Source organism: Plasmodium gallinaceum (genome assembly GCF_900005855.1).
Source record: "Plasmodium gallinaceum strain 8A genome assembly, contig: PGAL8A_v1_98, whole genome shotgun sequence".
Taxonomy (NCBI): domain Eukaryota; phylum Apicomplexa; class Aconoidasida; order Haemosporida; family Plasmodiidae; genus Plasmodium; species Plasmodium gallinaceum.
The window spans coordinates 878,425-895,147 of NW_021628265.1; the positions used below are offsets into that span (position 1 = coordinate 878,425).

Genomic DNA, 16,723 nt, shown 5'->3' on the forward strand with positions numbered 1-16,723 from the left:
ATTTTTTTTTCTTTAAATTTTCTACATAATTTCTTGTTATGAAACTTTTTATTTAAAATAACATATTTATGTTAATTATTAATTTAACAAAAAATAATTGTATTTAAAAAAAAAAATGGAAAATACGAGAATATATGGACTTGAATTCAAACCAACAATTGAATTTGATAACTATGAAGGAGGTGTAAAATTAACAAGAAGACTAAATATAAGGAATACAACTAAAAATATAATAAGGTTTAGATTTTTATTTCAAAGTAGCTCTTATTTTACTTTTCCATTGCAAGAACTAGAAAACATTAGCCCTGGTTTAAACAAAAGTTATTCCATAAGTTTTTTAAACCCGCTAAATGATTTTCAAACAATTTGTGAAGAATTAAGTATAGTAATAGATGACAATGAAAAAGATAAAAAAATATTCATAAAATTAAAAGCTACTCCTTTAAAATGTGACATAATTTTCCCATCTATATTAAATTTTAAAGAGATGGTAATAAATCAAAAAAATAAGGAAGAATTAGTTATAAAAAATGAAGGTTCGTTAAATGCAATTGTTAAATTGTCATATAAAAACTTATCTAAGGAAAGAAAACTAAAAATTAAATTAAGTTCATCTCAATTTTTTTTGAAAAAAAATGAAAAAAAATTAGTTGAATTAACCATATATTCAGAAATTCCTAAAAAATATAAAGAATTTATATTATGCTCTATCATAGAATTGCCTAAACAACTAGAAAAACAAATTTATTCCGAAAAAGATGATAAATTGAATAAAACTATGAATCCGTATGAAAACGAAGAAAAAAGTATAAATGACATAATACAATTATTAAACGAAGAAAATATAAAAGTACGCTTAATCAAAAAAAAAATTGAAATAAATTGGATTTCAGTTTTACCACAGATTGATATTATGTGGGAAAAAGACAAAGAAATATTTGATAAAAATGTAATAAATTTTGGCCAAATAACATTAGGACAGAAACTTACTAAAACAATATTTTTACAAAATCTAGCTAATGCACCAATTCAAATAACAGTAATTGTTTTTTCTTTGATACACACATACAATTATAATATTAATTTGCATAAGAATTTTGTTTATCTTAAATTATTTCTATATACAATACTTTTTATTTTGGAAATTTTCATTTTTTTTTTTTATATTCAGCTATTTTTTTCTTTTTTATTTTTATTTTTTTTTTTTTTTTATTAAAAGGCTAGAAAAAAAAAAGAAAACAGCGTTTTTACTTTTTTAAATGAAAAATTTATATTGAAAGAAAAATCAAAAGAGGAAATAATTTTAAACATTGATGGCAATAATCCTGTTAATACCTATACAGAAATAATTCGTTTTACAGCGTGTAACGATTATTACATTGAGTTGTTTTTAATATGTGAAATTAAAAATGTAAAATTATCTTTCTCAAAGACAATTTATATATTTGAAAACATAAAATTAGGAGATAACATTAATGATAAAATAACCATAAGAAATGATGAAAATATAGATCTTGATATGGAAGTTATAAACACAGGATATTTTATAAATATAAAAAATAAGAAATTTACTATAAAGAAAAATAGTTTTTATTCTTTAAATTTAATATGTGATTGCATTTATCCTATAAATGTTCATAAAAGACTGTATTTTTTGGTTCATTTAAATAAACAAATTTATTATATAGATATTATTTGTAATTTCTCTATAAATTATGAAATGTGCCCTATTTCTATGCATCATATATATAGATATAAGCATTTAATACATGATAAAGAAGAATTATATAACTCTTATTATAAAAAAAATGATTATATTGATATATGGGATTTTCCGGTTGAATTTAATTCTTACAATGAAACTCCATATGAAACGTTAAATGATATAATAGACATAAATGAAAAGTAACCTTAATTATTTTAACTTTAAAATAATATACAAGGACAATTTTTCTATTTAAAATAGATGCTTAAATTATAATAAAAAACACAAATATTTTTATATAAAATTTATTTTTTTTTAAGAGATGTATTCATAGTTCCAAAAGAATTAGAAGTCTTGGAATTTGAAGAAAAAGATTTAATTATTATTAACAAAACATCAATAGAATACACATGTATATGGTCAAATATGTTGGATAGAAAAAGAAAGGATAATAGTATTTTTGAAGTAACACCTATAGAAGCACAGCTTTTACCTTTTAGTTGTCAAAGATTTAAGTAACTTCCTAAATTTATTTGAATGTATTTTTTATTCTTTAATACATATTTCAATTCTTTTTTTTTTCCTAAGAGTTAAAAATATAAAAATTCTAAAGGAGAAATTTGTTCGGGAAATTTACGAATGTATTGTATTCCCATCCAATAACAAAGATTATAGAAAATGCAATAGTAAAACATTATTACCACCTTTGTTTTTATATACAACTTTTTTTCAATTTAAGACAAAGTATTTATGTGAACCTGAGGAAGTAATTGATAATTTACTTTTCTTTCCAAAAAAAATTTTCTTTTTAAACTTGATAGAAGAAGAAAATAACTACGTTATTGCTAAGTTTGAAAATAATACAGATTTTACTCAAATAATTGATTTTACACAATTTAAAAATGATCTTGATGGAATAAAGTAAAAATATAACTTAATATGGAAAATTTTATATATTTAATTATTTATTTAATTTTTTTTTATATTTTATTATTTATTTTAGAATATATCCACTTATAAGTTATGTACCTAAAAATAGTTTTTTAAATGTTCTTATTTTTTATTTTCCCAAAAAAAAAGAATTAACTATATCAGAGAAGAAAATTTACTATTTAGTAAATGGGATTGAAAAAAAGCATATATCTATTTTTGTCTCCCATGAGATTAATAATGTGGTGTTAAACAAAGGAGACTTAAATATAGTAAAAATATGTTTTTTTGTAAGAATACTAATTAAAATATTTCTTTCATTATTTTTTCTTTTTACTGTTTTTTATTTTTATAAAGAATTTACCTCATGTAAGTGTTGATACAAAAAGTATTAAAAAAGTTCCAATTGAAAATTTTACTGAGAGAAATGTCTTATGCTTGTTAGTTAAAGAAGATTCACAAGAAATTGTAAATATTAATATAGAAGGTAAGAAAGATTACAATGTACAAAAAAAGGTTAACAATGAAGAACAATCATATATGGATGAATTTCACGAAGAAACATGGGAAAATAAAGAAATTGAGTTATATAATGAAGAAAATAAAGATAATTTTTATTATTTTTCCTTATTACCTTTTGAAAAAAAAAATATATACTTAACTGCTTGTTGTAATTTTAGTTTCACTGAATCAATACCCATGTTTTTCACTTATTTTACATATATTAATGATATAGATATGAAAAACAAACTTACAAATTTTAAAAAAAATATAAGAAATTATTTCAAAAGTTGCAAAAAATTTCTAATTAACGTTAGCATAGCTAAGTACTCTTTAGCATTGCAACCTAATATAATTGAAAGCAAACCAATCATATGTGGGAAAAAATTTAATGAAAAGGTGACGAATAAATTCCAAAAAAAAAAAAAAAAAAAAAAATATAATAATATTTTTTAATTATGCTAATTTTTATTTTATTTTTAGGTAAGGATATACAATGAACATCCAGTTAAAATAAATTTCAAGATAAAGACGGAAATTTTTCAAATTGACAGCAAAAATTTTTTGGGTATGCTAACTTCTCATATATTATATTCTCTTTTTTTAAATTTTCTTGCATATATTTTTTTTTTTTAAGACCAAGAAGAAATTACAGAGGCAGAAAAAAATATAATAGTAGAGAAGAATGAAGATTCAATAAATTCATGTTCCACCAAATATATCTATGTTAATTTTAATTCTTACAAAAAAGGGCGCTTTGTTTATAGGCTTTTTGTCATAGTAGGAGGTAAAAAACAGAATGCTCATAATAATAAAAAAATTAAAGATAAAAATTTTTTACAAATTAAAAAAGAAAATATTAAAAAATTTTTTTTTCAGAAAATAAGTATGAAGATAAAATAAAAAGTTCATATAAATACATATGTATATATATATATATATATATATATATAATAAAGAATAAAAATAAACAATAAGTTTTTATATAATGAATTGTCACTTTCAGAAGTTGTATTAATATAATACTAAACGTTATTATGCCATATTTTGAGATTGTTGATATAAATGATTTCAAAACTCCCACATCATTATATTGGAATATGACTTCTATTGATCAAATTAATATGTACCTTATAATCAATTTTCTCATCATATTTCATTACCATTATTAACATAGATATAATTTGTTTTTTTATTTTTATTCATAATTAAAATAATTCTAGGTATTTAAAAGAAAACATAACAAAAATAGACAGAAATTACAGGAAAAGCCAAGGGATGAGGAATATGAAAAAGTTATTTAATGAATTTAATTATATAGAATTTAATATTGGAAATAATATATTAAATGAAATAACGTTTATAAATTTAATTTTATACAATCCACTTGATATAACTCTACATGTTCATATAAATACTATAAAATCTTACATTCTTCCTATTTTACCTCCATATGCCAAAAATCAAGAAGAACAGGTAATTTTAATGTATTATATACTAATATATTTAGTTATTACATATAATAAAAAGAATCTTTTTTTTTTTTTTTAATTTAAATGAAATGAATAATTTTTATTTTATAAATTTTTTTTTTACAGCTGGCTCATATTTTATTCGTAGATAACACTTTTAGTAATTATATGAGATGTTTAGACAGCTGTGAAATTAATCCTGCGAAATTTAAGATAAAAGAAAAAAGTACAAAGACTATAACCATACTATATAAGCATAAATACATCGGTTTCCATAATATGCCATTAATTATTGATGTAAAAAATGGAAAAATTGTTCCTCTAAATTTTATTTCTTTCACTTTTCATCCTAAAATTCCCTCTATTTGTTTAATGAATATTAAAGTAAAAACAATAAATAAACACATATATAAATTAAAAATGTTATAAATAATTTGATTAAATCATTGCTATACTTATTTATTTATTTATCTTTTTCCATATATTACTTAAATGCATATTTTAATTTTCTCAAGGATTTGACTCAAAAAGTTTTAGGATTAAAAAATGAATGTATCGTAAATATAGACTTACTAAATGATAGTACACTAGATATATATTATGATATAGAAAAAAACAACAATTTTATAGTTTTAAACCCTAAGGGAGTCATTAAAAAAAGTAGATATGTTTCTATATTTATAATCCTTTCAAATTTAACACAGTCTACAATTGAAGATACCTTGATAATGAATGCACATTTTAAATATTTACAAAAAAATATAGTAATACAAATAAAATAACGTATAAATACATATATATATATATATATATATATATATATATATAATTGTAAAATTAATTTATAGGAATTAAGTAAAATAAAAATGGAGTTAAAATTAAATAGTATATTAGATGATATATACAAAAATGAGCATAAAAAATTTAACATATATACTAATAAATATATTTATAATATTCATAACCAAAATATCAAGACATTTTGTTCAAATTTTCTTCCCTCATATTCTTATATACATGTTAAAAATAAATTATTTTACATTTCACCTAGTTCTATTAATATTTCATGTGCCCCAACGAAGTTAAAAAAAATAAAATAATATATGTATCATTATAAGTATTTAGTTTAAATATAAAAATAATTTTTTTCCCTTTTAATTTTCATTAGTTCTATAATAGAAAGAATTATTGTTATTAAAAATTACTCATCTTTGAATGATTTAAAATTCAAAATTTCTAATAAGAACACATTACCAGAAAATGTTTTAAGAATTTCTCCTAACAAAGGTTAAAAATAATAATACTCCTTTCTGTTAATCAAATATTATTTAATTTTCTTTTATTTTTATATATCAGGAGTTGTGAAAAAAAAGGAACAGCAAATTTTAAGATGTACATTTATTTTAAATGATATATTACTAGATATAGAAGGAAATATTCAAATAGAGTTGAAGTTTATAAATGAAGATTTTTCAGAAGATGAAAACGAAGAAATGAGTCACAAGATTAATAATTCCCCTAATACTATAATTGGTAAATAAAAAAGAATTTTTTATTTATTAAAAATTATATTTTTTTCTAATTTTTTTTTTCTTTTGAATAATTAGAAGAAATATATGAAGACACAAGAGAAGAAAAAGTAAAAAGTGTGGATAATAAAATTTTGCCAGCATCAAAAATAAGAAGAGAAAAAAGGTTTGATGATATAACTTTTACACACGCCCAAAAGATATTTGATAATATTCAAATGTTCAAATATACATATGTAATAATAAAGAAAGATTAAAAATATTAATTAATAAAAAGTATGTTATTTTCAATTTTTTAAAAAAACAAATTTATATATATATAATGAAAAAATAGGACAATATTAATAGTAGTATGCTTCAAAAAGCAATAAGGCGTTTATATGGAGTTAAAAATGGTATTAAAAAAAAAACAAAAATATATATCTAAAATTAAAGAATATGAAACATTATTTATAGGATAATAATATAAATAAAAAAAAATATAATTTATTAATAGATGACATCGATAAAAAAGAAAATCTAAAAGAATCAGAAAAAAAGAGTATTAAAAACCTTTCTAAATTTTATTTTTATATCCATTTGAAGTTGTTTACATGCAATTTCGATGATATAAAAATAGAAACAAAAAATTTTGAGGACTTGGTTAAAACTAATATTTACCCAACTTCGTTGTATTTTAATAAATACATTAATTTACCAGTTCCATTCGAAGGAAAATCAAAAAGTAAAAATATATATATATATATATTTATGTGATTACTACTTATTCATATTTGTTCTCTTTATATTTAAATTCAATTTTAAGGTTTGTTTAAAAGGCAATATTTTAATTTCGATAAATTGGAAAAATTTAAAATTGATGAAGAAGAAGGCATCTATTACAAAAAAAAGACTATTTATGAAAAAAGTTAGAATATATTATGTTACTACATATTTTTCATTTCTTTTGTTGAAAATTTCATCATTTTATAACTTCTTAAATCAAAATTATATAATTTCATTAAATTTTTTTAGAGGACATTTACTGCTATATGTTTGCTGAAATGTTTAAAAGCATAATTGAGAAACATATAAAAAAATACATTATATGCCTCTTTGAGATAAATGAATGCTCAATACAAACAATTGAAAGCATTTTAAACGAAGATTTAATTGATATAATGACCCGTTTGTTTAATATAATAAAAAAATATTAATAAATACAATAAATATACACAAAATAAATTCTATCTATATTATAATAATATATTTTTTTTTCTTTCTTTTTAAGGAAATAAAAGAATAGATTCAAATTTTCAAATGGAACATGATTATGAATTTTTGAATCCAACAATTTTATCCCATTTTTTTTCAGACATTTTTTCAGATATTATTAATACCCTTATAAAAGAAAAGATTATATTTCCAGAAAAGTTAAATTAAAAGATTCTATAAAATGAAATGTTTATTAAAAAAAAAAAAAAAAAAAAAAAAAAAAAGTAACTCCCCTTTCATAATTAATAGTTAAAAGATATCTTCTTGTTTATTAAAATCATTATTTTCTTCTAATTTATCAAAATAATCTGTGATATCATTTTCATTTGTAGAATCTATACCTGTATTTATGTATTCGTTTTTATTTTTATTATAAGCATCAATTGCTGATTTAATCCTTTTTGCTTCTTTATATTTTTCTATGTAAACTTTTAAAATAATATATAAAGAATATGATGCAATTAAAATTGTTGAAAAAAATAAAGGTGACGATCTAAATTCAGCTAAAGATATGGATAGAAAATAATGTTTTCTTTTTGGAATATTTATAAACAATAACTTTTCTTTAAAAATATTTCTAATTGTAAGTTCAATTTTTTTATTCAACAAAATTTTGTATAATGAAAATAAAGCTATACAAAAGGTACCAGAAAGTAAATATTTCGCTAAGGTAACTTTATTATTTATTATTTTATTAACTAATTTGTCCAATAAATGTTTATCCTTTTCATTCGAAGAAATGTTTCTAAATTCGTTTGTTTGTTTTTCAGACTCTTGTAAATATATAAAATTCGGTTTATTTTTTTTCATAATATCCTTATTGAGAATTAATCTATTTTTATTTATATTAAATAAATAATATTTCTTGTTATGAAATCCTATGAACCAAAACTTATTATACTTATTATTTCCTTTTTTGAGATTATAATTTTTAAAATATAAATGTGTCTTTAACTCTGTTCTTTTAATACATTTAATATTAAAAAAAGTTAAAAAAAAAAATGATATTAATATAAAAATTTGACTTAACATTTTATATGACATTTTCATGAATACAATGCTGTTATGAAGTTATTTAATGAATTCATTTTTTTTGAATAAAAGGGAAAAAAATTGAAACCCTTCTTTTTAAAATATTCTTTAATATAATTTTTAATTTATATAAATAAATTTTACTTCTTACTATTTTTTGTACTTTTTAAACAAGTTTATCAAAAATTGTCCTTTTGTTTTTGTGTATTGAAAACACACATATTTTTTATTCTCCAAAGATTCATCTAATTTTTTTAATATTTAATTATTTTCTTTATAAGAATATTTTACTTTCACATATTTTACATCATAATTAATAATTTTTATATATTCATAAAAATTCTTGGTATTTTCTTAAATTACTTATTTTGTAAAGAAAAATTCATTTTAACAAGCATGTGGCTTTGTGTTACTTGTAGTTGACTTTTTTTTTTCTTTTTGTATTTATTTTTTTATTGACTTATTTGTATCATTTATCTATATAATATAATAACTGTGAGAGCTTCCAATAAAAAATTAAAAAAAAAAACGATTTGCAATTTAAAATCATGTAAATTAAAATGTAATTAATACCACACACATAATATATATGAAATATGCACACAAAATATACAAATATATATATACATATGTATTACTTTATATACATATAGTTTTATATATAAAAATAATAAATTTAAAAAAAAAAAAAAAAACTAGAGAACAATAATAAAAAAAAAAAAAAAAGGTTAATACCGAATAAAAAAGATCCAATTGTTCAGGTAAATGCTAAAAATAAAAAAGGAAAAAAATTAATTCAGACCAGTATTTAAATGAGAATAAAAAAAAAAAAATAATAAAAACATGAAGTAAAATGGACGTTGTATTTTTGAATGTTACTTTAATTTTAATGAATTTTTTTCTTTATTTGATTGAAAATTTATAGTTTTTGGTGGGGTAAATACTTTCATTTACTTGTTTGAAGTAAAAAAAAATTGACTTATATGCTTTTACTTCAAAAGTATCGGATTTTTTTTATATAAATATACTAAATATCCTTTCAAAATTAAAATGTGTTCGTAAAACTTAAGTATTAATGTAGCTTTTTTTTTTTTTTTTTTTTTTCTCTATAAATTTTATTCAATTATGAATTCTGTTAATAAAAAATCAATTTTGCAAAATTTTTTTTTTTTTTTCCCTTTTTTTTTTTTTTTTTTTATTGCAAATACATATTGCTACTAGTTGTAAAAATTTTTATTAATTTTAAATCCTTCTAATTAAATTTACATATACTTTTAATGAATACATCAATTTAATTTCCATGATTAATAAGTCTTCATTTGTTTTTCTTAGATGGCACATAAACATTTTTTGTATTAATAACATATTTTATAAAAATTTTTTATTATTATTTTAAAATAATATATGTTATTTATGAAGTTTTTTTGTTTTATTTTATTAATTTATTTTAAACATTTTAAGTTATTTGCAAACACCAGGATGTTTGCTGGTAAAATAGTATTCATTATTTTATTTATTTATTTATTTATTTTGTTTTAATATTTTGATAATTCATTTCTTATACATTTTATTGATATGATTATAGTTTGTATGATTCACTTTCATTTCATGCTTCTTATTTTTTCATAATATTTATTCATAATTTCGTAAATTTAATATTACCTTTTTGAACTTAATTTAATTTTTTATATATTGTGTTAGAATACGAAACAATTTCAACAAAAAAAATAATTTATGATACAAAAATTGAAAATTATGTGTCTATAAATAATTTTACTTTTTTTTTTTTTTTTTTTTTATTCGTAGTTTATAAGATGTAATATTTTTCTTTACATAAACTATTTGAATTATATAATAAAATGAAAAAAAATAAAATAAAATACCCTCATAATTTTATAAATACATATAATTTTGAATTTTTACAATGCATAGATTCCACTAATATAAATTATTTTTTCTTTAAGTTAAAGAAAATCTTTATTTTAATTTTATGAAAAATATATCTTTGATGATTTTTGCAACAAAACATTCTATGAAGAATTTTTTTTTCCCTTTTTCTCTTATTTATTTTTTTAATAATTGTGTCAAATTTTTGTAAAGAAGAACATACATATTAGTTTTATGCCTTTTTGTTAAAAATTTTTTTCAAAAATTTGTTAATTTTTTATCTTTTTGTATATTATGGTGTTGGAAATTTTGAAAAATAATTTTGAAAGAAAAGGGGAAAATTATTACAATAAAAAAATTCATAATAGCACCAGTAAGTACAAAAAAAAAAAAAAAAGGAATTATTTGTTAGAAGAAGACAGTGAAAAGGATAGTAGAAATATAGAAAGTGGAATTAATGAAGAATCATATAACGTATATGAACTATATGAAAATTTGTCAAATAAAAACAAAAAAAATATGGATTCTTCTTTTTTGAAGCTAAACAAAAATGGATCTATAACGAAAAACAAAATTAGAGAATTATATAAAAATTCAAAAGAGAATCTTCACTATGGGACAAATGAAAATGATATTTTTACAGAGGATATTTATGAAAACGATAATTTTGATGATGATAATTTCGTTGAAGATGAAAATATAGAATATAAAACATATAATTCTTATGCAAATCCAGAATCTAAATTATTTAATAATTATTCAAACACAAATATAAAAAAAGTGACTAACCATGTTAAAAGGAGTAATAAACACGAAAATATATTGTTTAATAAATACAATTATGATGCTATTTATGATAAAAAAAATATAAATAAGTTTGATTCAAATATAATTAGAATTTTGAACAATAAGAAAAATGTTGAATATGAAAAGCAGAATGATAATTATAGCAGAAAAAATATGTCTTACAACTATAATGAAGATATTAAATATAACCAAGAAAATTATAAAAATTATAATGATAACGAAGAAGAGAATAATAATTATGAATATGAAGATGATAGGGATGAAAACTATTATGATTATGAAGATGATAATGAAGATGAGGATGAAGATGAAGATGATGATGATGATAATGATAATGCAGATGATAATTATGAAGACGAAGATGATAAAGATGTCAATGAAAATGGAGATAATGTAGATAATATAAGAAAAAATGAATTAAAAGTTAATAAAATTAAAGAGAATAAAGAAAACGAAGAATATGAAAAAGATGAATTTGAGGAAAATGATGAAGATAATGAAGAAGATGAAGAACTGGAAGAGGAATATGATGACGAAGAAGAAGAAGAGGAAGAAGAAGAAGATGAAAATGAAGAAGAAGAAGAAGAAGAAGAAGATGATGAAAATGAAGAAGAAGAAGAAGAAGAAGAAGAAGATGAAGATGAAAATGAAGAAGATGAAAATGAAGATGAAGAAGAAGAAGAGGAAAATAGAGATAATTATGATATTGAAGAAGAAAAATATTACAATACATTAAGAAATAAAGAAGATGAAGAAAAAGAATTCATAAAAAATTATAATAATATTAATAAAAATAAAGAAGAATATCAAAGCTCAAGAACAAGAGTAGATGAATATTTTGAAAAAAAAATTATACCTCATAAAAGAAAAGAAAATGAATCATTAGTTCCATGCAATATTTTAAATGACCAAATAGATAATAAAAATTATGAATTTAAAGTTATGAATTATGAAAAAGAATATAAAGAGGACAATTTTAAGAATAAAGAAAAAAAAAACCACGAATCATTGAAAATATTGATTAGTGAAAATAATAACAAAGACGATTTAACCAAACATGCCATATCTAACATGAAAAAAATTGACATAAGCAACAAAACAAAAAATGATATTTTAATTTTTGAAAATTCTAAATTTAATTATAATAAAAAAAATTATCCAAATATGAATAAAAATGATAAAATTATCAAGAATAATAACAGTGATAATGCTATTTATGAAAAATTAAACTGCAGACAAAAAGAAATTATAAATAATATTGAAAATATTGGAAGTTTGTTAAATGAAAGTGCACTTGAAGATAATAGTAATCCAATTTTTTATAAAAAAAATAATGGTTTTAAAGAATTCAGATTTAATGGAGAAATCATTCAAGAAATAAATGTTGAAGATAAAAAAAAAAATAATATAAAAAATTTCTTATATAAAATGAAAAATAAAAAAAATAGTGATGATGTTTCTAAGAAGGAAGATAAAAAATATGAATTTTTACAAAAAAAAGATAAATTAAAAATTAAATTTACTGATATTTTGTATGCAGGTACATTAGGACAATTTTTTCATCGTAGCAAAAATAATTTTGTAAATTGTTCATCACCGCAGTTTAAAGGAGATAATACTTTCGAACCATCTAATAATCTAAATAATTTAGACAAGTTTAATTTTAATGATTATAAAACATCTATTACAAAGGATACATATGCAGAAAATATAGCACTTAAATCAAAAAAAGATAATGAAAAAGAAAATAATAATAAAAGGGAAATGGAAACAAAACTAGATAACAATTTTAATGAAAAAACTAATGTTGAGCAACATATATGTTGTAATTTAGTTAATGATATGTATGATAAAATAAAAGATGATAAAAAATATAATGAATTATCAAATAAACAAGAAAAGGTCAATTTTATGAAACTTTCAAATGCTTTAAACGATGATATCAATGTAAAAAAAAGTGATAAATATCTTGATAAAAATAAAAATTTATATTTAGATGATCATTATAGTTCAAAGCATAGTTATATTAATGATTCTAACGAAAGAAAATGTGATGTTTTAAAAAACCCTAATAGTGTAAGAAATATGATTACAAATAGAGATTATTACAAAAATAGATATGATAAAAATTTACATGCTAAAAATGAAAAAATTAATGTAACTGAAGATAAGGGAACTATATATACACATTCATATAGCAATAGTTATAGAAGTGAAAATAAAACAGAAAGTTTACAGAATACCATAAAAAAAGAAGAAAATAAAAAACCAAAAATTAGAAGTAAAGAAAAGAAAATAGAAGATAAAAAACAAAAGGAATTAGAAGTAAAAATAGATGAAACTTTAAGTAGAAAAATGATTGAGAATAATGAATTAAAGAATCATGATGAAATTGATGAAGACTATATAGTTACACCTTTTTATATCAAAAGTAAAATAGATAAAGTTTTAAAAAATAGTGAAATTTTTGAGAGATCTGCTAGAGCAACGTTCCAACAATTTGATATTAAAAATAAAAATTTTCTACATTTTAGCGAGATTGAATCATTGATACAAAAATTATGTTATAATTTGGAACTCCCTCCTGTTGATAGTTAGAAAAACAATAATATATATATTTATTTTATTAATATTTTGTATGACAATTATTTCATTTTATACATATATATATATATATGCCATACATAATATTTAAATATTTTTTTTTTAATTTTATTTTTTTCTTAAGAAAATATATTATCTATCGTATACAAGGATTATGATAGTAGTAAGAATAATAGTATGAATTATACAGATTTTCGTCAAATGTATTGGGATTTGTTAAAGCAAATAAAAAAAAAATATTATCCTACAAAGAACTTTAAAATAAAAAGAAATTGTATAATAAGTAGAAAAAAGTTAGGTGGATATGATTACTCTTCTATTTATAACTATTTAAGCTTCAAAAAAATTCTTGGATGTGGTGCTTTTGGTGAAGTACATTTAGTTGAAGATAATATTTGTAAATTATATAAAGTTGTAAAAATATTAAAAAAAAAGAGCATGAAAAATGTAAAAATAAATGAAGAAATTAATGTTCTAATATATTTGGATCATCCTAATATTATAAAGATTTTTGATGTGTATGAAAATATTGATTGCACATATATTGTTATGGAGTTGTGTGAAGGTGGAGAATTAATGAATAAAATTAAAAATTCAGAAAAATTTAATGAAAAATATATAAAAAATATAATGTTTCAAATTTTGTGTGCCATAGCCTATATGCATAGTCATAATATAGCACATAAGGATTTAAAACCAGAAAATATCTTATTTAAAGCAAAGGATGATGACACATTAAAAATTATTGATTTTGGTTTAGCAGAACTAATTAATAAATCTGAAGGAGTGAGTAAAACAGCTGCAGGAACTGTTTTATATATGGCACCAGAAGTATTTAAAAAAAACTTTACAATAAAATGTGATATATGGTCAGCAGGTGTAATTATGTTTTTTTTATTCTCAAAAAACTTACCCTTTTGTGGAAATACTTATGAAGAAGTAAAACAGAGTATATTTAAAGATGAACCAGATTACAAAAGTTTAAAACCAAAATTATCTCAATCAGCTTTGCATATTTTAAAGCTTATGTTAGAGAAGGATCATAATAAAAGACCTATGGCAGCAGTAGTAAAAATAAAATATAATAAATATTTAATGTTGTAAAATTTTTAGTTTTTATAAGATAATCTTTTAATACATAAGTAGTTTTTTTTTTTTTTTTTTTTTAAATAAAAGGATTAAGTTATTACAAATATATATAATTAAAAAAAAAGTTATTTGTAATAGTTTAAATATGTAAATTATATAAATAAAATTAATTTAAATGTAAATTTTTTTTTTTTTTTTTTTTTCTTTTATAGTTGTTGCATCATCCGTGGTTTCAGGGATATCTTGATCCGATTGAAATTTCTCCAACCACATTGAATAATATAAAATCATATATGAAACATTCAAATATAAGAAATATTATAATTAATATAATGGCACACGAATTAAGTATAATAAATAAACATATAAAATATATCAATGAAATATTTTGTAAAATAGATACAAATCATAATGGTTCACTTAGTCATAGGGAAATTTATACAGTTCTATCTAGTGCAGGTATAAAAAAATGGGATATAAACAGAATTGTTCAAGCTTTAGATATAAATGATAGAGGGAACATAACTTACACAGGTATAATTTATATATATGTTTTTTTTTAGTAGATAATTATATTATTTAATAAGGATATCTATATATATTTATTTTATTTTATTTTATTTTTTTTTTTTTCATAGAATTTATTGCTGGATGTTATAGATGGAAAAATATAGAATCTACATTTTTAAAAGCAGCTTTTAATAAAATAGATAAGGTTGTTAATATATATATGAATATAGATGTAAACATATCATTATACAGACATAAAAATATGTAAAACTTTTTATTTTTCTGTTTCTTATTAAGAATATTGTAAATTTTTTATTTCTATTATGTTAAAAAAATATTTTAAAAATTATTTTTTTTTTTTCCCCATTTTACACAGGATGAGGACGGTTACATCAGTAAGAGTGATATTGTAACATTGGTTCGCGATAAGGATATAGATAGTAATGATATTGATAATTTTTTCACATCTGTGTATAGTATAAAAAAATATACACATAAGGAAAAGAAAATAAATAAGGTATATTTCAACGAAAAAAAAAAGAATAACAAAAAAAAAAAAAAAAAAAAAAGGAATAAAAAGATAATAATCATAATTTTAATTTATTTTGCATTCATTGATAATGTTTTTTTCTCATTTTAGATAAGTTTTGAAGATTTTAAGGAATATATGTTAAGTACATTTTAGAGCCATATAGAAAAAAAAAAAAAACAAATAAGGATAGTAAAGCAAAAATCTAAAAAATCTTTGTACATAATTAAAAATTGAAATATTTTTATTATTATTTTTAATTTTCTTTTATATATCATGTTTTTAAACATCTTTTTTATAAAAAAAACTTCATATAATAATGTATCATTTTTAAATTGCATATTTTTTATTGTTTAATATTTAATAAAGAGGTCTTTATATATGTTATTTAATATTTATAATTAGTTTGTCTTTGTATTTTGTTATCATTTTTTTCTTCTTTTTTTTGTTTAATTTTTCAAAATATTATTTAAAATTTTCCTCTTTTTTATTGTTGATACATATATAAATACATAATATTTTAAAAGTCATTTCACATACTCTTAATTTTTTATGAAATCATATTATGATTCTGATTAAAAATACAGGAAAAAATAAGTTTATATTCCTTTTTATTTTATATCTATATTTTTTAGTGAATAATTTTATATATCATAATAAAATATTTATTAATTAAAAAAATTATTTTTATGAATTAAAAATTAATAATAAAAAACTTTAAAATTATAAAATATAGTGCTATATAGTTATAAATAACAATTATAAAAAGAGTAACAATAAAAATAGACATATTAGACACAAGGTATTAGATCCATATTTAGGATATAGTTTTTTTTTTTTTTTTTTTTTTTTTTTTTTTTTTTTTTTTTTTTTT

The 16,723-nt window shown here is 19.2% G+C and overlaps 3 protein-coding genes across 3 annotated transcripts; 2 read left to right on the plus strand and 1 right to left on the minus strand.

The window, feature by feature from the left end:
* Nucleotides 1-115: 115 nt before the first annotated feature.
* PGAL8A_00349200 (conserved Plasmodium protein, unknown function) lies at nucleotides 116-7,559 on the plus strand (the record flags this gene model as incomplete). The annotated part of the gene is made up of 22 exons (XM_028672537.1): nucleotides 116-1,039; nucleotides 1,220-1,905; nucleotides 2,026-2,220; nucleotides 2,294-2,626; nucleotides 2,709-2,925; nucleotides 2,993-3,535; nucleotides 3,620-3,704; nucleotides 3,774-3,923; nucleotides 4,016-4,022; nucleotides 4,143-4,262; nucleotides 4,360-4,612; nucleotides 4,735-4,992; nucleotides 5,124-5,372; nucleotides 5,457-5,689; nucleotides 5,777-5,895; nucleotides 5,965-6,141; nucleotides 6,216-6,373; nucleotides 6,472-6,532; nucleotides 6,634-6,861; nucleotides 6,943-7,044; nucleotides 7,152-7,304; nucleotides 7,408-7,559. 22 exons carry the CDS (start codon nucleotides 116-118, stop codon nucleotides 7,557-7,559), a joined length of 5,403 nt encoding a protein of 1,800 aa, XP_028529079.1.
* An 81-nt stretch (nucleotides 7,560-7,640) lies between these two features.
* Nucleotides 7,641-8,435, minus strand: PGAL8A_00349300 (conserved Plasmodium protein, unknown function; the record flags this gene model as incomplete). The annotated part of the gene is made up of 1 exon (XM_028672538.1): nucleotides 7,641-8,435. The coding sequence occupies one exon, from the start codon at nucleotides 8,433-8,435 to the stop codon at nucleotides 7,641-7,643; it is 795 nt and encodes a 264-aa protein (XP_028529080.1).
* A 2,169-nt stretch (nucleotides 8,436-10,604) lies between these two features.
* On the plus strand, nucleotides 10,605-16,005 carry CDPK6 (calcium-dependent protein kinase 6, putative; the record flags this gene model as incomplete). Its single annotated transcript, XM_028672539.1, has 6 exons — nucleotides 10,605-13,710; nucleotides 13,846-14,789; nucleotides 15,023-15,344; nucleotides 15,449-15,584; nucleotides 15,717-15,837; nucleotides 15,961-16,005. 6 exons carry the CDS (start codon nucleotides 10,605-10,607, stop codon nucleotides 16,003-16,005), a joined length of 4,674 nt encoding a protein of 1,557 aa, XP_028529081.1.
* Nucleotides 16,006-16,723: the final 718 nt, after the last annotated feature.